Source organism: Triturus cristatus, chromosome 4_1 (assembly GCF_964204655.1).
Source record: "Triturus cristatus chromosome 4_1, aTriCri1.1, whole genome shotgun sequence".
NCBI classification, from domain to species: Eukaryota; Metazoa; Chordata; class Amphibia; order Caudata; family Salamandridae; genus Triturus; species Triturus cristatus.
This window is the reverse complement of record NC_140585.1, coordinates 920,389,663-920,416,148: the sequence shown is the minus strand read 5'-3', so window position 1 is coordinate 920,416,148 and position 26,486 is coordinate 920,389,663. Positions and strand designations below refer to the sequence as shown.

The following is a 26,486-nucleotide window of genomic DNA, read 5'->3' as shown; positions in this document are numbered from 1 at the left end:
ATCCGGAGAGAGCGGTACCTCCAGTCACTTTTTGACTGACTTTTTCTCAACTTTTGTTGACTTTTTTTCCTGAGTCCATCGACTCCTGGTGCACGAGGGATGCCCAGTTTCAAAGCCAGCGGTCCCTGTACCCGACTGATGAGGGTTACGGATCTGCACCGCATGTCTCTCTCTTGCCTGGAGCGCCATCACGAACCTAAGTCGTGCTCCAACTGCCGGTCGATGGCGCCGTAGGCTTTGCGGGAGCGGTCCTGAAAGTTGCTTGAGAGCCAGTAGTCGGCTCCCTTGTCCAAGTCATCGAAGTCTTCACACTCGGGATCGGGTAAGTCGAAGCACAAAAAGAAGTCGAAGAAGCACCGTCGCTCTTCGACTTGTCCCCGTCAGTAGGCTGACACGACGAGGGATGGATACGGGCGGTGCCGGACTTGCGGCTCCTCGTGCAGAGCCCGAGGAGTCGACTACCGGTTTCCCTCCCTTCCTGGGACCCGGAGCGACTCCCTCCAACTTCGTACGTTCTAGGAAGCGATGCATGCCATCTTTGGATGACCCGAACCCGCCGGCGCGCCTTAGGGCCCCGCAGACTCGGTTGGGGGACCTAGGCCTTCTCCGCTGGCGAGACTGGCCTCTGCGACACCAGGCCCCGGTGGATCCAGGCCTGGATCCGAATCTGCGCCGGTTGACCTGATTACACCTCTACCGATGCCGCTTCCTCCGGCACCGCAACCGACGCTAGATATATATCACAGTCCTGTTGTAGATTCCTTCTTCAGCAACCACACAGGTACGGACCACAATGTGGAAATTAACAAATCCTTTTTATTACAGTTACAAGTGCATTAAATAGTGATTCAAGCAAGTGCCCAGCCTGACGCATTTCTGCGGTCTTGATCACATATAGATAGATAAAAATGAAATCTCAAAGTATCCCAGCCTCAGCGGCGCGAAGCAAGGATGTAGATGTGTTTCTTTATTCACACATCAAGGTCCAAATGACGTTTTTCGTCCGCCAGACATGTGGCCTTGATCACACAGCGCGCTGATAGCAAATGAGTGAAATATATACATACACGAGCAGTAGTATTTTTTCTATGTTAACATCATGAGTAGGCATATTACCACCTTTTACCGACATTTACTGGAGCGCTACTTTACTGCTGGCAGTAAGTCAGAAGTGAATTACATCACTGACTTTACAGACATAGCGAACAGACGCGTAACAAACTCAAACTAACATAGGCCTTAATGTTCTAATTGAAATGAAACCTTAGAAACGTTGAAAACGTTAAAAACAGTGACTGACGATCCTCCAATGCTGCGACAACATATATTGTGAGCATAAATTGAAAAAATTTAAGAAATGGAAAAAAATGAGAGAATGTGCAGCGTGACGAAATCTCAAGAGAATATGGGCATGATTGGTCAATGGTGAGTATCCGTATTTGTTACACTGGGCCCCAGTGGAAATCTGGAGTCGGAGGTAGCAGTCTCCGGTAATAACATTGGATTGGGCTCTACGAATTAAGTTGTATACTCGACTGTGGCTTATGAAGAGTTGCGGGCAGTGGTCAGTCAGGCAGCGTCTACTAGTAAGTAAAGGAATCCATAGCTCGAATGCTTGGGGATTAGAAATCCGCTAGCCATGGAGGAGACTGTTATTGTGCAGAGTGCCAGATTGAGCGTCAAAAGTCGGCAGAAGAGTCAACTGTGATTATGTAAAATTAGTTAAAAATGCTTCTACTGCGATTGAGTGCCTAAGTGAAAATTGTGAGGTACGAAAAGTTTCAAAGGGAATGTGAAGCAATAAGTGTGTGATAGTTGACAGTGAGTTAAGTGACAGCAGTGCCATGGAAACATTTGCTCACATGTACTGCATATATAGTGCATGTTGAAGTACGTGAAAAATTTAAAGATGTAAAAATAGGACAACTACCAAATCCAAATGGCTAAATTTGCTAGTCAGAGAATAGGCTCAGACATTTCACAGTAAATGCATTAAAACTCATATATATATGTGTGAACAAGGCAGGTGTGCCTAAACGCGTCAAGCGAAAGGATAAAATAAACCTTGAAGCTGGATAGCAAAGCTTACTCCTGTGTCGGTGTCCGATTTGTAAACGAGTCGGGAATGGTTGGAAAATACACACACGCACACTCACACTCACACTCACTCTCACACACACTCTCACACACACTCACACACACACACACACACACTCACACACACACACTCACACACACACTCACACACACACACTCACACACACACCCACACACACACACACACACACACACACACACACACACACACACACACACACACACTCACACTCACACACTCACACACTCTCACTCACACACTCTCACTCTCACACTCACACTCACTCTCACACACTCTCACACACTCTCACACACTCTCACACACTCTCACACACTCTCACACACTCTCACACACTCTCACACACTCTCACACACTCTCTCACTCTTTATTTACCTAATATGTGTGGTAAAGGCGTTGCTTGGTAAAGGCATGTTTTGTTAAGACATGCAACCTTTTCTAATAGCTGTTACATCAGCTACAATGGTTATTGAGGCCCAAGCACAACAGAGCAAAGACCCATATTTAGTTATTCATAGATCTAAAAGATGTCTCAGAATTCATGCACCTTTCCTCCCAAAGTAGTTCATCCACACCGGATAATTTCATTTCCAACCTTTTACCTTATCCGCTTTCCCCAGTGGAAAAGGAAGTACATACACTGGATGGTAATAAAAATCACTACAAGATTATCTATTGGGGACGATGAAATCTACACTTTCTTTTCAACTCTTTGTTACCCATTGTCCTATAAATGTAAGAGTAGCAGGCTTTGAGCAGTGCATTTCTAGGTGGATAGTTCCCTGTATTGTTATGTTATGTTAACAGGTAGTAAGCGCGCAGCTACTCCCGGGAGTGTCCCGGTGCTCAAGACAAAAGACCCGCAACACTGAGCCAAAGTACCCCAGTTTGCTGCTGTTGGAATAACCGGTGGGAGACAGGGAGAAGAGGTAGAAAGTTCCTCAACATCCTCAGCATCCCGAAACAGGTCCCAGCCACTGATTGAATTTATGCTTTTAATTTTCTTCTGAAAGTGAGGAGATCCTGGGATTTTCTCAGCGTGAGTGGCAGGCCATTCCAGAGGTGAGAAGCCACCGCTTGGAAAGATCTGCCACCCCTCCGAGAGAGCAGGATACGTGGGGTAATGATCAGTGACTGAGCGGATGACCTCAGAGTTCGACACGGAATATAGTGTTGCAGTCTATCCCCAAGATATTAGGCACCTATTTTATGAAAGGCCTTAAAGTCCAGCACTAGTGATTTAAAGGCGATCCGTTTCCTATTAGGTAGCCAGTGCAGGGAGGCAAGAAGGGATGTAGAATGAGTTCTCAGCCCTGCCAAGAGAATAGATCTGGCCGCCACATTTTGGATCACCTGGAGGCGGCCAAGTAAAAATTCAGGAAGTCCAAGATACAGGGCATTTGCATAGTCCAATCTCAACACCACCAGAGCTTGGACTTCCGGTGGGAGACAGGGAGAAGAGGTAGAAAATTCCTCAACATCCTCGGCATCCCGAAACAGGTCCCAGCCACTGATTGAATTTATGCCTTCATAGAGAGAGAGTCATCGAATTTGACACCAAGATGTTTAACAGTCTAGACGGCTGCAGTGGGAGGAGACATTTCTTGCGGCCACCAATGAATCCATAGATCACAGGACCAAGAGCCGAAGAACGTCATCTCTGACATCTCAGAGTTGCACTTCAGTTGGTTTTCCTGAGCCAGTGGAAAAGCTCTGATAAGCATGTGTTTATTTCCTTACTGTTAAATTCTGAGCTCTTCTCGCAGGTAAACAGCAGTTGTGTGTCATCAGCATATGACACTATCTTAGCCCCATAGTTCTCTGCGAGGCACACTAGAGGCACCATACAAACCTTGAACAATGTGGGGCTAAGAATTGAGGGACCCCCACATTCATAGGGGAAATGGGTGCCGAAAAAGTCGGGCACCCAATAGTTTGCTGGTGCTTGTTCAGAAAGGAATTAAACCATCTCAACACCGTGCCTCCGATCCCACCCTCTTGGAGCCTTCGTAAAAGTCCACTGTGGGGCATGGTGTCGAAGGCCGCGGAGAGATCCAACAGCACCGGAGCTACCCTGCCCCCCCTTGTCCAAAGTGATTTTAATAGTTTCTACAACTTCCAGGAGGGCAGTCTCCATGCTGAAATTGGCTCTAAAACTAGATTGGCTTGGGTGAAAGAGATGGTTGGCCTCAACATAGTTTGTGGTCACAAAATTAACATATCTTTCCAGAACTTTAGAGAAATATGGTAATAAAGATATATGCCTAGAATTACTGGCCACCGAGGGATCAGCCGTAGTTTTTTTAAAAAGAGGAAGGATTTTGGCATTTTTCCAGTTCTTAGGCATTTCTCCCGCCTGGAGGGCAGTATTCAAAACTACATTAACTGCCGGAATAATTACCTGCAATGGTGGCCAGCATTTTGGCCGGTATTCAGTTATGCTATCAGAATACTAATGTAACCCTTCAGTGTAAACCCAAAATACACTCTATAAAGCGGATAGACAGCAATAGTAGCTTTGAAAATGTCAGTTGTAGAGAAACGGGAGGTGAGGCAGTAACCTGCAATTGGTTCATGCATTTGTTTGTAATTATTATTATCTGGGCTCTGACACCAGCCTACAGATTTTTGTGTAGGTTAAGTCATTTTGGATTGGTCTCTTAGTTTTGTTTCCTGCTACTGAGCAATGAACTTGCCATTGTGTTGGGAGCTCATGAGTATCAGCAAGGATCGGACAATAGAGAAGGAAAAAGTTACTTGTGTGTAACACTAGTCCTCCATCGTAGAAATCCTTGCTAAGTTCATAAACAACTGCCCTTCCCTGCAGAATTCAGGGGACCAGTCTGAGGATGGCTGTGGGAAAGTGGATTATTATTTAGGGTGAACAGATGTCCACCTCAGAGGATAAGACCACCACCTGCTAGATGTCACACATACTAAATTAAATAAAATAAAGCTTTGTTCAATCCCTCATAACATGAAACATGGCATTCATGCTATAATCAAAGGCAAATCCAGTAAGGGCAACTGAAAATATGAATTTTTAATGAATTAATTGAAAATTGGACCATAAAGATAGTCTATAAAAGCAGTATACCAGGACATAGGCACGATTTGAGTCAAACTGCGATGGAACACTGGTCATATACAACAAGTGGACTGGTCCCAAAGAAAATCTTGAAGTATAAAAAGTTCTTAAAAGTTTCCAAGTCTCAACACAAATTTCTCGCTAAGCAGACAATCACTGCAATTGTAGCTGTTGGAACTGAAGGCCAGATACTTAAAGCAGGTAAGACCAACTGGAGTTCTGGAGATTTCTAGTTGAAAAGATCTAACTCATAATTTGAGAAAGTCGTTTTTACAAAGGTGCTTGACAAAGCTGAAATTCAATCCGATGCTTTGAAACTGATAGTCTGGGACATTTTTCCCACAGGCCTTGTGAAGCTCTGGAGTAAAAGTGTTTTAAAGTTTCTAATTTTTGTTATGGTTCCCAAACAACTACAGGGGTGCCCTTCTAAGGCCCCCAGTACCTCAGGGAAGGGTACTTGGAGACTCTCAAGATGTCTGGCACCGAATTCCAGTCCAGGTCTAATTGTCACTAGACATATTTAGAAAAATAACTCTTGCAGCTTTGTGCATCCCTGTAGTCACACAGGCCATCAGTTAACTGATCTTTTGAGTACTCTTCTTTGTCTTGGGTACAGGCGTGAGCAGGCTCAGTCCGTCAGGGCTCCTCTCAGGTTACAGGTAGAAGGTCCAGACCTCTTCTGATCTTCCCCAGGTCCAGTAAGGGTTGTGATGAGGTTCCTTGGAGTGCCATATTGATGCTTGGCACCAGCTAGTTTGTGGAGGTGACTCCTAGGCACTCTCTAACCAGTGGGTTAAAAGTTCCCTGGGGCAACCCTACTCACTTTTTCATCAATTCCTATTCACCCTACTGCAAACAAACCCTCAGTGCCCCTCACTGTCGGCATTCAAGACGAGGAAGCCCTTTTTGCCTTGTGCAGAGCCTGTGTGCCTACCCAGAAGTGTGGCCGGGCTAATGAGCAGTTCCATTCCTTGTGGTCACTCAAAACCAGTTCTGGAAGCAGCTTTCCTCCCAGTTGGTTAGGTGCCAGCCTGACACGGGTGGGACTAGAGTGGAGGCCTTTCCAGGTGCCACCTGACATTTACTTAGGATATGACAGGCCCCTTTGCAGTAAGTTAAGTTCCTGGGCCCACCCCTACTGGTCTTCCTGCCATGTGAAGAAAATACCTCCACACTCTCAAGCCATTGCATCTACTCTGGGAGCAGTATTTACACCTCTTTCACACACAATTCAGGTCAAGTATAGGCTTCACAGTGGAAACTATTGCAAATTAGCCTCCAGCAGCTTTCGGTAAGGTTATGGTAAGTTTCTAAGAGTTAGATTCCCCATATATTTAATAAAAATCAGACTTTACAATTAGATTAAAAACATTTTTTTTTTATTAAGTATAAAAATAAGTCTTTGAACGGAGTCTGTAGCTGGGACAGGTCAAACGTTAACAGATTAAAGTGTATAATCTTAACTTTGACTTTTGCCATCTGCCAATTGCAGCTTGACCAGTGCCAATATAGTTTTGGTCCTAGTCATTGGCGAACATGCCATTTCTAATGTCACATGTCTCGCTTTTAAATATCATGCACCCTACCCTGAGAGCAGCAGGGTGGTCTTAGGGGTGATTTATTGAATATTTTTAATCCAGTTCTCTTACCATTCAAAATAGTAATTTTGTCAGATCTGGGCGGCATTGTTCAAGCTGCCTCAGGCTACACAGAATAGGCCTGAAGCCATGTTTTCACTGTCACTATAGTGGATGGCACAAATGATTTTTCAGTCAGCAGGTGACATGTAAGTTTCCATGGCAAACACAAAGAGATGATGGACGGAGCGCTAAAACTTTTCAGACACTCACCCCGAAGTCACAGATCCAATGATTCAAGCTAGCCTGGCTGATGAGGGCTGTTAGCCCGAAACCGGTCCCCGAATGCTTGTTTCCGTTCAGGGAAGACATGGCTTGGCAGTTCGGGCTGGACTGTTCCCATGAGGCACAGGGTCAAGACTGATTTGCATATAGCTGTGTCTGAGCTGGGGTGGCGAAGTGAGCTAAAGAACGATGATGGATTTAACCCAGATCTGTGACTGGGGGTGAGTGTCTGAAAGTTTCAGCGCTCCGTCTATCATCTCCCTGTGTTTGCTATGTAAGTTTCTATGCCATGGGCCTTATTCTTTACCGTATACTGTGGCCTTATACCAGAGCCAATAGGGGTCACTTTGCAACAAATGAACAAGTGTTTTAAGTGCCTGGAGTTGGTTCTCATTGGACACCTGGCTCAACAAGTAGTTTTCACAGCACAGCAGAATTCGTAACACTCTTATGTAGTTCAAAAGTGCTTTTTCTTATGCATCTTTTGTCTTTCATTTTCCTGTTTTCTTAAACAAAAATGGGATTGTTCAAAAAGCATTAGCGAATTACATCATCTTTTACATTTGTATTATTAACCCCTTCGATGCGTATGACGGACCGGTTCCGTCATGCGCGTCGGTCGCGCTGTGCGCATGACGGAACCGCTCCGTCATGGCCCCACCCGCGCACGGAACCTTCAGCACAGCGCGGTAATCCGCGCCGCGCTGAAAGAGTTTTCTCTTGTATAAAAGTATTTCAGTATCCCCAGGGAGGTGGCGATTTTCAGTGTTCATGAATTTTCCAGCATACCAGATTTGATCCTGAATGCCTGCTTATTTCAAGATGATACTAAGGGTAATGAGAAGTCCTCTCTGTAAATGAAAAGTTCTGTCATAGAGATGGGCTTGCTGAAAAAACATCAGTCTTATACCACTAAACCGTACAACTATCCATTTTGTCTTGTAGCTGGATGTGATTATTGCTGATCTGGATGGAGGGACTGTGATGGTCCCAGAATGCATTCACATCCCTCTACTTCCAGAGCCTCTTCTGCACCGCACACAGGAAGCTCTGTCTCTGGTAAGCATAGAAAGCCATTTACATTCTCTATTCTACTGTACACTGCTCAGCACTTTACGTTTTCACTCGTATTTAACCTTTCATACTATCTAGCTCTTTGTAATCGACTCACTTCCACAATTCTAATTTTTTACAATCTACATCAGACGCATCAGTCCTTCAAGACAGATTCTTTCACATCACTGAGAACCTATTGTCTAACTGAAAAAGACGCTTTGAACATAGCACCACCTTAAATTCTAACACTGTTGTGGTAATTCACTTCTGCTACAGTAAAAACTGTAATGTTTCAATTGAATATTTTTATAGGCACACCCTTTCTTTTGCACATTGGTGGTTGTTGTGCGATATCTTAATGGAAATCTAATAAGGTTTCCTGTTCTATGAATAATCACAACTATCATTTCTTTATCATGCTTACACAAATGCTCCTACAAGTTGCACTTCAGTCCTGACCTGTCACAACATGTTCTAGAATGAAAGCCCACTGCCCCGTGCTTGGACGCAGTCCGTTTTGTTTTTGTTTTCCAGCTACACACAGCTACAGCCGCTCAGTCTTGGGAGTTCTGTCATGTGCTTTCTTGAGTGGCTCTCTTGGGAAAACACCTTAACCTACAGACCACTCACCTCGCCCCACATTCTACACCTCCACATTACAACTCCACACCACACAGGTCGATCCATATTCTTCTGTGTCAAAGCATTTCATTCCTCTCCTCCGTCTCCCTTTCCATTAAATGTGTGGCATCAAGACACAAAATGCTGATGTACTTTAGTCAGGAACTGCAATATTCTGCTAGTCAGTTACAGGGATCAACATAACATTGCCAACGAAGTTGGCCTGCAGCATGCCTACTCTTCCAATTCTGAGAATCACACACGACCGTTGCCAGTGTAGCTCAGTTGTTATTCATTGCATCATATGCCAATCTAGTTTTGGTTGTTTGGTTCATCTCTGCCATTTCACCTTAATACTTTCATCACCTGCTCTGTCTGATAAGTCTATATTGTGGATACTTTCAGTTGCTGAGACCACCTCACTGCTCCTGTATCTCTGTCCTATCCTTAGCCCCTTCTACATTTTAAGAAACAATCTCTCCACTGTCTGTCTTTTCTGCAGGTTTTGGACCCAGAGTTGGAAATTGCTGACCTTGCTTTCCCACCATCCTCCATCTCTGCCTCATCGCTAAAAATGCAGGTTAGTAAAGCATGTTGGCCTTCAGACAGCTAGTTGCCCAGTTCATGTTCACAGTATCCCTCTCAGTTGAATTTTATGTATTGTGTGGCCTGTCTGAAACCATTTTTTATATCTCTTAGCTTGCGGATATTCTCAGAACTAGCTTACGTAGTCTTCAACTGTACTGTTGAGCATGTTCCCTGCCCCATCTCTCCAAAATGGTCTGTGCCTGACTTTCGACCATGTGCAGTGGGCTATGGTTGCTGGATATTGGCCAGAGGCCAAACCCTGTGTCTGTCCCACCCACACAAGCAGTGTCCTGCACCCAGCCCATGTCCACAGTAGTCACATGCACAGCCTTTGATCATGCGAGTTGCTCTGTGGATTTACATTTTTAATTTGCTTTTCCAGGATTTGGTATTCTGTAGGCAAAAAATAAATGTAAAAATAAAATTTGGATCTTGATCTGCATCGGCGAATAGACCCTAAAATGCTGCTGTGTCTCCACAAATGTATGGGCGAATCTGCTCATCCTGGTGATAATGGGGACTTTTTGGGGAATTACTAGGGGCATTCCACTACCCCCTCACATCCTGGACCATGGAACTAGGAGTAAATCCCTATGTAAATTTTTCCTCTTCAGTATAAAAGTGGTTACTGTTGTTTGGTATTTATGTGCTGAACTATCTACCATTAGCATGGTGTTGTATATGTTGACTCTGCTCAATTAAGTTTCATTGTACCCTTAAGGTCACCAGACAGTTCTCAAATTTGGTTTAGCTTTATTGATGTTACTAATAAGGTTTTTGTGATGTTGTCTGTATCATCATGTGCGAGATCAGGAGCAGCGTATTGGGTGTACATATGCTTGTTTTGCTCAGCATTGCTGGTGGATTAGTGGTTTGTAGGTTTTGCCTTGTAATCATAACCTGCTTTTAACTCGTTTTTTTTTAGGGAGATTTAACTGGGTTTTATTGTGTAATACATATTAGCTCTCGTGAGTAAAGAACTATAACTTCCTTTAAACTGTGCTTTTCACAGCACCTACCCACTGAGCCACTCCAATAGCATGTTAATAGATAGTCTGTGGTTATGGTTCAATCTTATTTTTTCCATAGGAGGAGCCTTTTTCTGGCTTAGAACTTTGACTCTGAATGCCAATTCTGAAAATTCCCAAAAAGATGTGGTTGGCCACCCAAGCTCAGTTTGGAAATTACCAAATGAGTACATCAGAGCATGCCACTAGTTTGGGTTAGGCCTCAGCGTGACTATTACTTAAAATTGTGCTTTTCTCCTTTCAGTGACAATAGGTCATTGAAAGATTGGCTTTCCTGTGAGCACATCACTTTGGCAAAAGGCATTCTTTTTTTTTTTTTAAATCATTTTTTATTTTACAAAAAACTTCAATCGGTACATGGTTAGTTCTTAAAAGGCAGTGTATACAGTTCTTGCATTCAGATATAGTGGCTTGTTTTCTCATTCAGATCCTTAGTGTACATCAATATAAATCTTGGGCATACAATTGCAGGATGTTGTCTTACAGCACGGAGCATTTTAACTATGGTTTCCATTAATCATTATCGTCTGTTTGTGGTTCCTCTTGCGGGGGTTTGCATATGTTTCCACGAAAGGTTTTCCAGCCACCGCACTCCCGGGTCCATTTTTTGGGGCATCCCCTATGTACATAAACTGCCTTCTGTTACCATAGCATTGTCCATATCACAACACCAGCTTCTCAATGTAGGAGTTTGTCCCGATCCCCAGTTACGCGCTATATTCCGCTTCACCAGCGCTATGCCTAGTGTTACCCACTCTTGCGTCATATGATTAAGGTCGGTTGGTTCCCATATATTGATCAGGCATCTTTTTAGTTCTGGTGGAACGTTTACCCTCGTGACATGTGAGATTGTATTCATGACCGCCTCCCAATATAGTAAAATTTTTTGGCATTCCCAGATAGTGTGATGAAATGTGCCAGTCAGGCCGCATTGTCGAAGGCAGAGTGGTGTGTCAACTACCCCTAATTTATGTGGTAGCGTCCTCGTTTAATATGTTCGGTGTAGAACTTTCAGTTGTATTAATTGTAGTTTAGAGGCGATCGCTACCTCCCTGGGGGGACGACAGCGCTTCCTGCCAGTCTGTCTCATCAAGTGTTCCCAGATCGTGCTCCCAGCGTTCCTTAAGGACTGTCATGGGATCTGACAGGTTGTTTATGATTTTCCTGTATATCAGGGAGATGGCTTTCTTACTTAAATGGTCTGTGAGGAGCCTGTCTTCTAGAGGTGAAGCTTCCGGTAGCTGTGTGCCTTTTGGGATTACCTCCAGGAGCGCATGTCTAATTTGCATGTATCTAAAGGTCTCTGTCTGTGCTAACCCGTACGTTGTCTGCATTTGGGCTAGTGGAACAACCTCGCCCTTTTTCCAAAGATCCCCGACCTTGGTAATGCCTATCAGGTCCCATTGTCTGAAGCCCTTTGTATTTTTAAATTTGCCTAGGCGTCGGGTTTCCCATAATGGCGTAGCCTGTGTTAACACTCCTTCCCAGCCCATCTTACGCTGTGCTTTAAACCATATTCGAACCGTATGTGCCGTTGGGCCATTGTCGATCGTCGTGTTTTGTTGCATAGTGACCCCATGATCCCTTCCCTATCAAGGAGGTGTCTGCCCATGCGGAATGCAGGCTCATCTTGCGGCACATGAAGCGATTGGTTTACGACCATGAGTTGGGACGCCCAATAATACTGTTGTATGTTGGGGAGGGCGATCCCACCATCATACCATCCGCGCATGAGTTTGTGCAGGGCAATCCGACCTTTCTTTCCGTCCCTTAACAGGTGTGTTACTTCCGCGTTTATTGCCTTGAAGTATGTGTGGGAAAAGAGGGCCGCTCTCACAAGCAGTGTCAGCGGCAGGGAGCTCCAGTGTTTGACATCGTTGTGTAGTCATGTCAGGGGCTGTGTGAGGTTTTCTGCAGTGAAGCGTGTGTGGTTATGTGTAATGTATATGCCTAGATATTTGAATCCCTCACTCGTCATTTGTATTTTTCAGTGACGCGGGAGCCTCGGCGGGGGGCAGTTGAGTACGTAAATGAGTGACTTTTCCCAATTTATCGTGTAGCCGGAAACCCTCCGTATGCCTCACATATGTCTAGGAGAGCATTTATGGTGTGTGCGTGGGATGCCAGGTAAAGGAGTATATCATCCGCATAAAGCGAGATGTGGTCCTCCCAGCCCATTGTCCATTTCAGCCTGCGAATAACCAGATCCTGTCAGATCCATGCCACCAAAGGCTCTAGCACCAGCGCGAAGAGTAGCGGAGACAGAGGGCATCCCTGTCTTGTTCCTCTACCCAGAGGGAAGTCTGCCGTGATGCGGCCATTCACCACCACGTGTGCAAGTGGTTTTGCGTAGAGGAGCTCCACCCAGGTGCAAAATTTGGGGCGAAACCCCATATGACAAAGCACCGCGAAGAGGAAGGGCCATTCAACTAGGTCAAATGCCATTCTGGCATCCAAGGACAGGATAATCGCGTCTTCCTCGATCATATCTTTACGTGCCATGACACTATTCACTCTGCGTAAGTTAAGCGCTGTATTGTGGTTCAGCATAAAGCCAGATTGATCCGGCTGAATTAATGTCGGAAGGTGTGGCTGGATACGTAGGGCCAGCACTTTAGCAAGTACTTTCACCTCAGCATTTATTAGCGAGATCGGTCTATATGACATGCAATCCTCTGGTGGTTTGCCTGGTTTGTGTACCATTACTATCGTTGCGAGACTTTGATCCCTGGGAAGCTCTTTTTTTATCCAGACTGTCTGTAAACATATTGAGCATGTGGGGCATAATGTGAGACACTGCTCTTTTGTAGAGCTCTACTGGGAGCCCATTGGGCCCTATAGCTTTCGCCTTGTGTAAACTTCCTAATGCTATCAGCAATTCATCGCTCGTCAGATCAGTCTCAAGGTCCTGAGCCTCTTCAGGCCGCAGTGTTGGCATTTGTATGTCTTCGAAGAAAGTTTTTGGCTATTGTAGTCGTGGCCTGGGGCGTGTATACCTGCTGAAAATGTACCGCAAAAGCATCAACTATTTGTTGCGGGTCTGCTGTGATTTTGCCCGTCTGCAACCGGAGCTGCGCCACCCACCTGTTAGTCTTCTCTTTTTTCTCGAGCATTGCTAAGAGTTTTCCGGCTTTGTCTCCCATTTCGTAGACGATATTTTGGGTGTTTGATATCTTAGATTTCGCCTCTTCCCATGCATATGCCCTGTACTCCTGTTGGGCTAAGTGCAGCTTGTGCGTCTCTGAATCGCTAGTGTCTACTGTGAATTTAGTTTCCGCCTGGGCTACTTCATGTTCTGAGGTCTCGATTTTGTCCCACTTTTGTTCTGTCATTAGGGAGATGGCCTGTTCCCTGATCACCGTTTTATAGGCTTCCCACAGCGTCGTCTTGGACAAGACTGTATTTTCGTTTTCAATAAAATATTGTTTTGTGGTCTTGACCAGTCCTGTCTCAAATTTGTTTTTTTAGGAACCCAGCATATAGAGGGAATACACGATGCCTTCCCGAAGTATGGGAGCTATAGGTGAGCAACACTAGGGAATGATCTGAAATACCCCGGGGTAGGTGTGTGATCTCTTGTGTCTTTTCCAGCCCCGTTGCTAACGTGAATATATAGTCTGGAGAGGCTGCTGTGTACTCCTGAGAGGAACGTGTAACCCCGCTCTTGCTGGTGTCTAAGGTGCCAGACGTCTACTAGGCCGAGCGCCTCCGTGAATTCATGTAGTTTTCGATTCAGTCCACTGGTGTCTCTGGGGGTTGTCTATCTACCGACACGTCCATTGTGGTGTTGAACTCACCCCCTATTATGAGTTCTCCCGGCGGGAGAGGTGAGAGAAATTTGGCCAGGGTTGGGAAGGTTGTCTGATGCAAAGCCGGGGGGGATATAGACTCAAACCAAATTATATGGTTGGCCCTCCCATTGGCAGGCTAGTGCCGTGAAACGCCCCTGATAATCTGTCCAGGATCCCTGTACTAGAAGTGGAAAACGTTTATTAAGTAACATCCCTACTCCCCAGGACCCTGAGGTGAAGTCAGAGTGTGTCGCCATTTTGTAGCCTCATCTGTCCATGGCTTTAGTTGTCGAGCCTACCAGGTGGGACTCCTGTATTAGAGCACCCGCAGGGCCCTTTCGTTTAATATATTGCAGGACCAACCCCCATTTTATTTTATCTCCAAGACCATTTACATTCCATGAAAGTATAGTAAAGGGAAAGTGTGTCTTGTGGTGTATTGCATCCTAGGTTATAGGGTCAGCCGTGGACGCCTCGAGAAACTTTGTTTGTGCCATCGTGCATGTAAGTATGTGCCCTGCCCAGTCTGTTGTGCAGTGTGCTGCCTGTCTGTATATTGTATTTTATCTCAACATTTTTGTGTACCGCTGTGAACAAGAACCCCCTCAACTTTCCACAGTTCCCCCTCCCCCACTCTGCACCCCTGCCTAGCGGATTTAAAACTACCCGCCACCCCAACTTAGCAGTGTGCTTCCGTCCCATAACTTTGTACTTGCTGTGGGGGTAGAGCTGCGTAGCGATCTTCGTGCACCCCTCACATTGTATAGTTCCCAGTCTGTTGAGCGCGCGGAGGACACATCATAGACTAACTTGCTGTTATCTGCAGAATGGAGGTGGTTAAGACTTGAGGCTGCAATACTTCCGGTTGGCCACAGTTTCACTTTGGATAGGAATACAAAATAAAAAAACTATCGCCCCCAGTTGTATTAAAGAAATTAAAATGATGTGAGCTACCAGGTGGACCCTTAAAAATACATCGAGTTTTGGGGCGCTCCTACGGTATCCCACTAAGAATTATTTTGGCTCCGCGGCCTATTCAGCATTTGCGACATATACGATACACACTATTTCTCCGCAGAACCTGGTGTGACAGTATTCACAATAGTGTGTATCATTTATAAAAATGTCTGTACTAGAAGCTTTCATTGCTCCCTTCAATACTATCACTGCACTTCATCCAGGCTCATAGATCATCATAAATGTCGGAATGTTTTGCGATATAGACGGTCTCCTGACGAAGGGAGAAGTGCCGAAACGCACGTAGTTGTCATCTACCGCTAGCCTTCATCAAAACTGACAAGTCTTTATGAAAGACACAAGTATTGATTGTACTAATGGACTGATTTTTGTCTTTTATGTATATACTATATGTGTGTATTCCTTTTGTATTTATGTATATTTAAACAATTGATTCAGTATTTAAAATATATAACAAAAAGAGATTGAATAGTAAAATAAATATTTTTACAATATAAAAAAAATAAGAACGTGTCTCAGTTAGTTGTTAGCAATGGTTTGTTGTATGGTTACACTTGGTTCCATTATGCCTAGAATGCTTTAACCCCATAATAAATGTAAAGCTTGCTATAGTTTTCTTTACCTAATAGCTTTTTCCCTGCGACTAGCAAGCAAATTGTACTTATAGGGATCCCCCCTTTTACAAAAACATAGTTCGCAGTCTGTGACAGCTGACTGTGCATGATGAGGCTGGTTTGTCTTCAAAGCGAACATATTAGCAGTTGGTCAGCCACATCCCAGGTCGGTGAGCCGTGATGTTGCCTCGCTTGGCCATTGCGTCTCTAGGTCGTTGTCTTTGATCCAATGTGCTGGCCGTACGTGTCCATCAAGTAGATGCTGGTTTAGTCGGAGTTGTCTTCCGCGTTCCTCTGTGTGTTGGTCGGTGATTCCTTTTCTCGAGCCGGTGAGGATGTTCCAGGTTTTATGGATTGATGCTGTCATCTTCGGTCTTGTCTATTACGGCCTGTGGCTGGCCTCCATCCCTCCAACCACTCCTGTGCTTCTGCCGGAGTGGAGAAGAACCAGATTTTCCCTTCCGCTTCCACCCTAAGCTTTTCCGGTAATAGCATCATGTACTTCAGTTCTCGATTCTGCAGCTATTTTTTGATGTCCAGGAAATTTCTATGTTGGTTGGTTGAACGTTGCCGTATAGTCTGGGTAAAGGGAGACCGTGCTATTGTCTATCTGTAGCGAGGGTGGCATGCGTGCTGCCTGGAGAATTGTATCTCGGTCGCGGTAATTGAAGAGATGTGCCAGGATGGGCCGGCGGTCGGCCCCCAGGAACTCAGTGGGCCCATTCCACTGAGAAGAAGCTGGATAGACCGAGTGGCTGTAATTGCGTTCTGACTAGGTCTTCGACAAATGGGTCCAGGGCGGGCCCCTTGACACTCTCTGGCACACCAACCAAGCGGATATTATTGTGCCTTGATCAGCCTTCCTGGTCATCAATTTTGGCAGCCATTTGTTTTGTCACTTGTTCCAGATGTTGTAATTGTCGTTGCCGTGTTGCTGTGTCCACGGAGAGGCCCGCCGTGGCGGTCTCTACCTCTGTTATTCTACAGTTCATTTTTTAAACATCTGCCCAAAGGAATGTGATGTCTAGATATCGTGCCAATCGATGTTTCACCTGGTGTAGGGTTGCCATAATGTCATGTAAAGTGATCTCCTTCGATTTTTCAGTCTGCGGGCCATCTGCGGCCTCCGAGGGGTGATCTGGTGGAACTTGTTGCACTTTACTGAATACATATTTATCCAGCTTATTGGTTTGCACCGTCCATTGTCCACGACCCCCCAAGTTGTTGTCTCTTGGGTCTTTTTAGGGGGGGGGTGTGCAGTAATCACCATTTCCGGACCACGGGAGAGACTTCCACGCGCGGCCTTCTGGTTTTCCTGCAGCTCACCGCCCCTACCTCGGAGTGCTGGCTGTTCGACTTGTCCGTGTCCTCGATTCAGCGCGCGATGCACCAGGTCCCTTGGCGATTGCTGGCAGGCCTTGCCTGTGAATAACAAAGAAGACTGTGGCCGTAGCTGAGTGGGGTATGGTGGCCAGGGCACTCCACCCCCAAGTGCGGGTCTCTCCCCCCTCCCTTGCCGCAGTGGTTGGGATAGTGTTGCGATCTTCTTTGCAGTGATATGGGTATGGCATTACTGTCCCCTCATGAGCATGTCTTGCCTTGTTTTGTAATCAGCTTATCTTTTGAAGGGTAGCTAGCCTGTAGCCTACCGTGTGCAGTATTCAGTGCAATAGCACAAGGAGGGGGGACTCTAGGTCTATAGATGTGCCACTGTGCACCTCCAGCATTCTGGCCTGGCCTGTGGTGGTCGCGCAGCGATTGTTCACTTTCGGCCCTTGCGCGTGCGTCTGTCGCGGTGCTATGGTCCCGGCTTTCCGTCACAGTTGGGTCCTTCAGCGGAGTCCGAAGGCTCAGTTACGATCCTCCGCCCCATCCCAGGGCTTTCGTCGGCTCACGTGGTGCTCCGGAGGCGGTTGCCACCGGGATGTATGCGGGTAGGGGCTCTGTATGCAACGCCGTCCGGAGCTGCTGTGGGCGGATCACTTCTAACCGTGTTCCCGTTGGCGGCGCTCCAACTTTAGCCCCTGGCTCAGTTACTGCGTCTAGGCCGCATCCCCTTCACACAGTGCCGCTCTTCGCTGGTCGTTCGGGCCGGTACAGAATTCGGGTCAGTGGTGTAGCAGGCTTTCTTGGACCCTCGGCGTCGCCTTTTGTGTCTGCAGCTGTCAGAATAAGTACAGGATTTTACGGGAGAGGAGCCGCCGATCGCGGAGCTCATTCAGGCTGCCGCTATCTTAGTTGGCTGCTAGCCACGCCCCCCAAAAAGGGCATTCTTTCATATGTCCGGTGGCACCATCAAAAAGCTGTCATTATCAGAATCATTATATATTTTCCAAAATGTAGAAAATTTTTATAAAAGCTTGTAGGTCGCTTGAGCAGGCATGACATCTGGAGATCCTCCATGAAGAAAAGATAAAATATGGAGAGATCTTTTAAGATGATTCTTAATGTCCAAATATGGCTATCACACAGAAAAATTATATTTTTGTAGCTAATACATCCATACCAGCTCCACTTTTGAAACTCTTTTGTATTGTGGGGGAAGCTAAAATCCTGATTCTTGAATTAGTAATTCAAAAAATCTTATTACAGTTGATAACCAGTGTAGGAAGCTGGCTCTGTATATGGTATTAACACTAGGTGGTTATACCATGCACAGAGTCCAAGGGTTCCCCAAAAGTGTACGGTGTTCATTATAAAATTCAAAGTGCTCTATTAGTGGGAGGGTGGACAAGCAGCCTTAGGCCTAACACAGAGTGGTGTAAGGCATTTTTTGCACAACAGTGATCAATAATGGACACGCGACTCAAGAAGGAGATCTAGACCAATTTTAGAAAATTATACTTTGTTTGTACTTTATTTTAAGACCAAGATCCTCGCAGTAAGGTCAGTGAGTTTTTAAATAAAAATACTTTCCACTTTGAGAAATTGCCAGAAACTCGGTTGCAGGGACCAAGCTTTGGGGTTAGGACCAGCACAGGGGAGCACAAAGCAGCACCAAACATACACCACCAATGATGTTGGGGCGGCCTGGTACAGGCCTAATGCTTTTCAGTGGGGTTTCATCTTTTGGCAAATAGGCTGCAGGCGTGATACCGGAGGTTGCAGGAGGGTGATTCATTGGAAGGGAGCCTTTCAAACACAAGAGGGGGGTGGGAGCACACTGCACCCTCCCCCCTTGTGTTTAAAAGGCTCCCTTGAGCCAACGAGCTCACCTGGGATGCACCTGTGTGCCTGTGGAGTGGTACTGTGACCTGTGAAGACTTGGACAGCATTTCAGCAACCCCTGATGACTTTTTTCTACTCTCAACTACTTTTTGCTCTCAACTACTTTTTGCTCTCTACCGATGAAGGGCTAAACCCAGAAACACGCGTCTAGAGATAACAGCACTACCTGCACCAACTTTGGTAAAAACTACTGCAACTTTGAAGTAAGCTTACTGCATTTACCATAATGCAGTGGGGATAACTGTGCTGGGATGAGAGGCAATGTGCTCCCTCTCCCCTTGTATAGACTATTTACAGTCAAAGGGACATGTAATTGCAAATGCAGTGATCTCATGGCATAACTTCCACAGCCCACTTTATGGAGCGCTGTGTCACAGTGTGTTCTGATTATACAGTAGCTAACTCGTGTTCTTGGGACTTTTGGGTTTTTGCACTGCCCTTTCTCTTAACAGTCACAGACTATGCAAATGTTCATGCTTTCTTGTCCAGGCATTTTTTGTATTTCATATTTGATTGATGCCCTTTGCAAACTGTTGTCAGCAATGAGTATTGTGTCTCTCTTGTTTTCCCCAATGCTGATTGGTTCTGAGGGATACTTCTAACTCCGAATTTCTTCCTTTATGATATTCCCCAGGCATCAGACTTGATCTGGAGTATTTTGCAGCAGTGCTCCCTGTACCAGTGTGTGGTGTTATGAAACTTCCTGCTAACTCCATACAACCTCAGAAGTGACACAACAGAGCCGCATATAAGTGCTGTCAGATTTTTCTTATCCACACCTTCCGACACAGATCTGGTGCTCCGCTCCTACCTATTGGTCTGTCAACGACCTCTAAACCGACACTTCACTATTGTGCTAGCTAGGGACTTATGTCCCCATTGAAAACAGCAGAATTAAAGCTGTGCTGCAAATGCACATAGCAGATGTCCTTGACAGGCCCACAGGAGGTGGGGCTTTGGTGCCTTGGCTCTGGACAGGACTCTTAGTCATCTGATAAATGTTTTCTGAAAGACTTGAATGTGATTTGAAACTTGGAGACAAAGTTGTATGATGCCGAATTCACGTTTCGGTCTTCACACAGGACCCACTCCAAGTCACAGCCTTGGTCCCAGTCAGAGGACCTTTACTGTGACTGCTCCATTTCCCTCTCGAAATCTTCAGGTAAGTCAAATCCAGATACAAGGGCAAGCCTAAGAAAGCAAGGTAAGACTCAACCTGATCCTGCTACTTTGTATATAAAAAAGGCATGAGGAAGTCAAGAATTGTCTCTCACTCCCACGAGGTCATTGACCACAGAACTGATTCCTCATTTGTTCCCAACACGTGCCAGGTTTCCCAGGCCACATTTGACCATGCTTCAGATCCTGTGTTTTGAAGAGGCCATGCTGCAAATTTTCTGTTCAGTTCCTCTGACGACCCTTGAGATCCCAAGGACCCACAGGGGGCATCCAGTTGGGTTATAGCCGGCGGTCATTACCTGACATGATTTGTCTCCTTGGGACCTGGTACTGGGCCTGTTCCAACTTGGATACAGACTTCCACTCCAGCCAAAGAGCCATATCTGTCCTCAACAACGGTATTGACGCTACTTGATGATCCGGTGCAGACACCCATGTTGGACTCGGAACTGGCATCAGCCGAGTTCGACTGATGGTACTGTATGAAATTACGTAGGTGCCACTGGTTGTCATGAAGCCTAACCTAGTACCTCTACTGTATTGCAACTTTGATCTGGTCCACAACAGAGACTACTTCCAGCACTGTCGAGCCACATTCAAATATCTCGGGCTGATCAGTCTTCCATGCCCTTGCTGCAAGACATCATTTAACAGCCTCTCTCCACCTCCCACTTGCCCCATATAGTTGATCTCTTCAGACTGTGGGTTTCCCACTCACCCACACATTTGAGCTTAGTAGCAATGTGATAATGTTCATAGCCCTTAGCCACCAGACCTTTCTCCGCTCTTGGGAGTTGTAGTTTATGCAGGGCCGCCCTACTCCTACCTTCTCCCCAGATCAAGTTCAGTAACAGCTTATTTATATCTCTAAAATATCTGAAGGGCTTCACCATCGGAAATGTAGCAAAAAAAGTAAAAGTGGCGAGGCAGGAGCACTATTTTCCCAAGTGCCAATCGTCCCATTTCCGATAGAGGCAACTTTATCGAAAATTGCACAGATTCCCTTGCCTTAGATATCACTACATTAGTTTACTGACTTGGTTGGATGAGGAACTTATTTCAAGCTCACACTAATACATCTTTACAAAACAAGTGAAATTCACTCACAAAATCTGTATTAAATAATTGTATGGTTAGATTTGAAAATTAAAATCCCTGAAATTGGTTGGCTATGGTCACCTAGAGAGCCAGCTACAGTGCAAACAAAAACCTAATTCTTGTGGCGCATTATTCAGCGAAGATACCCATGACTTGGAACTCTAGTTACAGTTAAGTAACATTTTGTTCCCAGTGTATTTTCAGCTACCTTATTCTGACAGGAGTATGAAGTGTGGTTGTTCACTCTGCCTACACTCTGTCACTTCAAAGAAATTTAAGATCTCAGGATTCACTGGACTTGTGCTGGCTATGTTCTCTTCTACCATAGATCTGAGGTCTTGTTTCTCTTTTCATACTCTTGATAAAATCGTTTAGAACAAATGAGAGGTCTGTTTTTCAAGTAGGCACCGGAGGTGGTCACAAAACTCACCCCGCTTTGCAAATTTGCAGGGCCATAGTTTTCCTGACCATTTTGTACATCACATCCTTCCTTGTATGTGCTTGTTGTAGAATTCCTGGGCCTTCTTTTGAGATTGTTCATTTTTGCTGAATTTATGTTGTGGGAGCCCTCTGTGCTTGCACTAGCTTGGTTCTCTTCTCATTGATTTGATGTGAATACTTGATTTGCATACTGTAGATATCATCCCTTCCCCATGCATTTGATTCAATATCCCTTTGATGGCTAAATCCTATCCGTTCTTTTGGAATCTTAGAAGTGCAGCATTTTGAGGCAGTCATTAACTCCATGCCAACTTCCTTCAGCTTGCTCCAGATCATATTCCTGCCTTGGAACAGTTGAGGTCTTGTTGATACACATGTAGATGTCATACTTTCCAATAGGAGTTGCTGCTGGTTATCTATTTCTGGTTCTTGATCGTTTTAATTCTTGCAGGCTTTTTCAGTTATACATGTTCTCTGAATCTGTTTGGAAAATTGTCTCGGGTTACTAGGTTAAAGTGATTAGTAGTTTCCTTGCAATAATTTTTTCTTTTCAATGATGACCACTACTCATATTTCAGCTTCCACCCACACAGCTTCTTTTTATTTCTTGTTCTCATAGGATAAGGAGATAAGAGCTGTTTTCCTTCGCTTGTTTGCACAGCTTTTGCAAGGCTATCGCTGGTGCTTGCACATCATCCGCATTCATCCTGAACCCGTCATTCGCTTCCATAAGGTAAGCTGAAACTACCCCCATTCTTTGGTAGGGCACAATTGCCACAAGTTCTCTTCTGTGGCCAAATGCCCTTGCAGGTTTGCTTGCATATGTTTCCTTTTGCATTCTGTTCCCATTTGCATGCATGCTTAGTGAAATTTTCAGCATTTGCTTGTCCTCATAATTTACCTGACAGTTATGTCACTCTGTAACGTCCTGGCTTTCTCGGGGTTGGGACAAACAGACAACGGACCAGAGAAAGGGAGGTTAAGGAGGATTTAATAAACAGATAAACAACTACAGACAAAGAATACCGGTACTGGAATCACCAGTTAAAGTACGATACCCATTCACAGCTCTTCTAACCGTCCTCCGCATGCACACCGGTCCCGGTATGCTCCAACGGAGGGCACAGTGCTAAGCAGTGGCCGACAATGCCACTCGACCGCTGTGAAGGGTAGTTCCAAGGTTGTGGAATATACGGGGGGCACGTGGGAGTCACCCGGCCGGGCTCTCTACCACCTGGGAACAGCCGCTCTACCAGTTTCCCCCAGAGTACTGCCACAACACAAAGAAGCTGGGAACACCTCCTAGTGTGCGTCTCTTGTATCCGGGTTTAAGTGATGATACCCAAGGTGGTGCAGAGAATGGATGGGAGCAGCCGCTCTACCTATCCCAGTTCTCCTACGAGTGTCGATGGCTAAGACGCGGAAACACCTCCTGGATAGCGTCTTAGCTCTAAGCGTGTGTTCACCCAAGTAACGAGGGTTGGGAGCTTCGGCTCGCACCAACCTCGATTTCTCCAAATTGTCAGGCCGTTGGGAGCTTCGGCTCTACCAACGGTACTTGTGCCCAATGACGTTGAATACGGCTCTCAGAACGGGACAGGACACGGGCAGGAAGCACACGCCAGCACCTCTCCTCCGCTCCTTAGAATGTTCCTTCCGCCGCTCCACTCTCCAACGGGTCCGTGTACCTCAACCAGGTACTCCGGCAAAGATCAGAATATCCGACGCCGAGTCCCAGTGATCTTCTCCTTAAGTAGTACTCTCGGCGTTGTATAACATGAAAACTAGGCGTTACCCTTGGTGTTATGTAACCAGAACTCTTGAGTTGCATAACATGCAAACTAGGCGTTACCCTTGGTGTTATGCAACCAGAACTCTTGAGTTGCATAACATGAAAACTAGGCGTTACCCTTGGTGTTATGTAACCAGAACTCTTGAGTTCCATGAGGCAATTGTTGCCGGATGGCATTCTGGGAGTTGTAGTCCGCTCTCCTCCAAGCGCACCAGGTTCACGGAAGTGGCATCGTGAGAGGGAATCCATGTGCGGGAGGGAATTCCTGACAGTACATCCCCCTCCCATCAGCGCCCCCCATCAGGACCAGCACAGGAAGGATATCGACGATGGAACGACGATACCAGACGAGGAGCGTGAACCCCCGCCGCAGGTTCCCATGACTGCTCCTCGGGTCCGTACCCCTTCCATGCCACCAGATACCATAGTTTGCCCCTGCGCCACTTGGAATCCAAGATACCAGCCACCTCGTACTCCATCTCCGAATCCACAGTCACCGACACCGGCGTACGAGGCCTCACCGCGTTCGCGGGTTTCAAGAGGGAAACGTGGAACACGGGATGGATCCGCAGGGACTGGGGCAGGCACACTTTCACGTTCACCGGGCTGATGCATCGAAGGATCCTATATGGGCCCATGAAGCGGGGATGGAACACGCTACTTTTCTTGAATCTCATGTGCCGTGTAGAGACCCAGACGTAATCTCCAGGTTTGTAGACCGGTCCAGGCCTTCTCCTCCTATCAGAAAAGGCTTTATACGTGGCTTTAGCCCCCTCCAGGGCAACTCGAGAACTCATCAAGGCCTCCTTGATGCGGGCCACCCTCTTGGCTGTTGTCTGCAATCTGTCTTCCCTGACCGGGTGCAGAAACGGCAAGAACCGGGGATGATGGCCGTAGTTACTATAAAAAGGGGAGGCCTTGGTGGAACAATGTGTGGCGTTCTTGTACGCGATTTCCGCGATCCAAAGTAGGTCCACCCACTCATCCTTCCCTTGCTCTACAAAACAACGCAGATATTGTTTGAGCGACTGGTTCAGGCGCTCCGTCTGGCCGTCCGTCTGCGGGTGATAACTCGTGGACATGGCAGACTTGACGTGTAACGCCGAACACCAAGTTTTCCAGAAGTGCGACGTGAACTGAGACCCCCTGTCCGACACGATCACGTTGGGTAGGCCATGTAGTCTCACTACATTCTTCAATAACAACGACGCCAGCTCTCCTGCCGAAGGTACCTGTTTGCAAGCGAGGAAGTGCCCCATCTTCGTGAGATAGTCCACCACCACCAGTATGGCCGTCTTTCCTTGATCCTTTGGTAGCCCGACAATGAAGTCCAAGGATATGTTTTCCCAGGGTTTGGTCGGTGTAGGAAGGGGTTGGAGGAGTCCTTGCGATCTTCTGTGGTCCGATTTCATGGATGCGCAAACGGTACATGATGAACACCAATTCCGGACGTCTGTTCTCATGGCAGGCCACCAGAACTGCCGTCCTAGGCTCGCTACCGTCTTTTCGACACCCAGATGGCCGGCACAGGGAGACACGTGGCACCAGGTGAAGGCCTGTTTTCGAAGTCTAGGCGTGGGTAACAACATACATCGTCCTTTCACCGGAATCCCGTCCTTCATCTGCCACTCCTTGTGACTGTGAAGCCACCTCCGCCACATGAAGGTGGTCCCCTTCTGGACCCCCCTGAGGAACGTCTGTGGTTGAATCACCCCTATCACAACTCCTGGAGGGATGATGGAATGTTCGGCAACCGGCTGCGGATCCCTGGCATTCGATTGCCTCGAAAGTGCGTCCGCTTTCCTGTTCTCCGTACCGGGTCGGTATGTGATGTGGAAATTGAAACCGGAGAAAAAGATCATCCACCTCATTTGACGGGGAGATAAATGCCGCGCCGCCGTCAGAAACTGGAGGTTTCTGTGGTCCGTATACACTGTAACCACGTGTCTGGCCCCCATTAACAAATGCCTCCACTCAGCAAATGCGTCCTTTATTGCGAGTAGTTCCTTCTCCGCAATATGGTAATTGCGTTTCGCGTCGTTCAATTTACGAGACATGTACGCCACAGGATGGAGCAAACCCGACACCTCATTCCTCTGAGATAGAATGGCACCCAGCGCCACATCAGAGGCGTCCGCTTCTACCACATAGGGTAGTTCCGGATTCGAGTGAGCTAGCACCGGGGCGGTGCTGAAGGCCTTCTTGAGGGCCACAAATGCTTTTTGTGCTTCTGGTCCCCACACGAACTCCTGAGACTTCCTTAGTAGTTGCGTGATCAGGGCAACCAAGCCAGAAAACCCCTCAATAAAACGCCTATAAAAGTTGGCGAAGCCTATGAAGCTCTGGACTTCCTTTACTCCTCGGGGCACCGGCCACTCCTCCACCGCTCTGATCTTGCGTTCCGCCATCTCCTGTCCGTTGGGGCTCAGCATCACCCCAAGGAATTCCACTGATGTGACGTGGAAGTCACATTTGCTGAGTTTGCAGTATAGCATGTTTTCCCTCAGTTTTTTGAGAACCGCGGATACGTGCTGTACGTGTTCTTCCTCTGAGTTGGAGTAGATGAGTATGTCGTCTATGTAAACGACCACGTAGATATCCAATACCTCCCGGAACACCTCATTGAGGAAGTATTGGAAGGCGGCAGGGGCATTGCATAGTCCGAACGGCATGACGAGGTACTCAAAGAGCCCGAACCTGGTCTTAAAGGCGGTTTTCCATTCGTCACCGTCCCTCATGCGCACTAGATGGTATGCCCCCTTGAGATCAAGCTTTGTGTATATTTGGGCCTTTTTTACCTGTTCCAGGAGAACGCTTATGAGAGGCAAGGGGTACCGGTTTTTTATGGTTATCGCGTTCAAGGCCCTAAAGTCCACGCAGGCCCTCAATTCGCCATTTGCTTTCGGGATGAAAAAGAGAGGCGATGCGGCAGGGGATTTCGACGGCCTGATGAACCCCAGCCCTAGTAACTTATCCAAATATCCCCGTAGATGTACATTTTCGGGT

At 46.5% G+C, this 26,486-nt stretch overlaps 1 protein-coding gene across 8 annotated transcripts in view; it reads left to right on the top strand.

Moving 5' to 3' along the window:
* The window catches only part of SBF1 (SET binding factor 1), a 1,208,265-nt gene that overhangs the window by 403,472 nt on the left and 778,307 nt on the right, over positions 1 to 26,486 (top strand). For all 8 annotated transcript variants that reach the window (XM_085653743.1, XM_085653740.1, XM_085653741.1 and 5 more), the window contains exons 9-11: positions 8,012 to 8,125; positions 9,246 to 9,323; positions 22,308 to 22,421. In XM_085653743.1, coding sequence (XP_085509869.1) covers positions 8,012 to 8,125; positions 9,246 to 9,323; positions 22,308 to 22,421 — 306 coding nt within the window. The remainder of the gene's footprint in view (positions 1 to 8,011; positions 8,126 to 9,245; positions 9,324 to 22,307; positions 22,422 to 26,486) is intronic.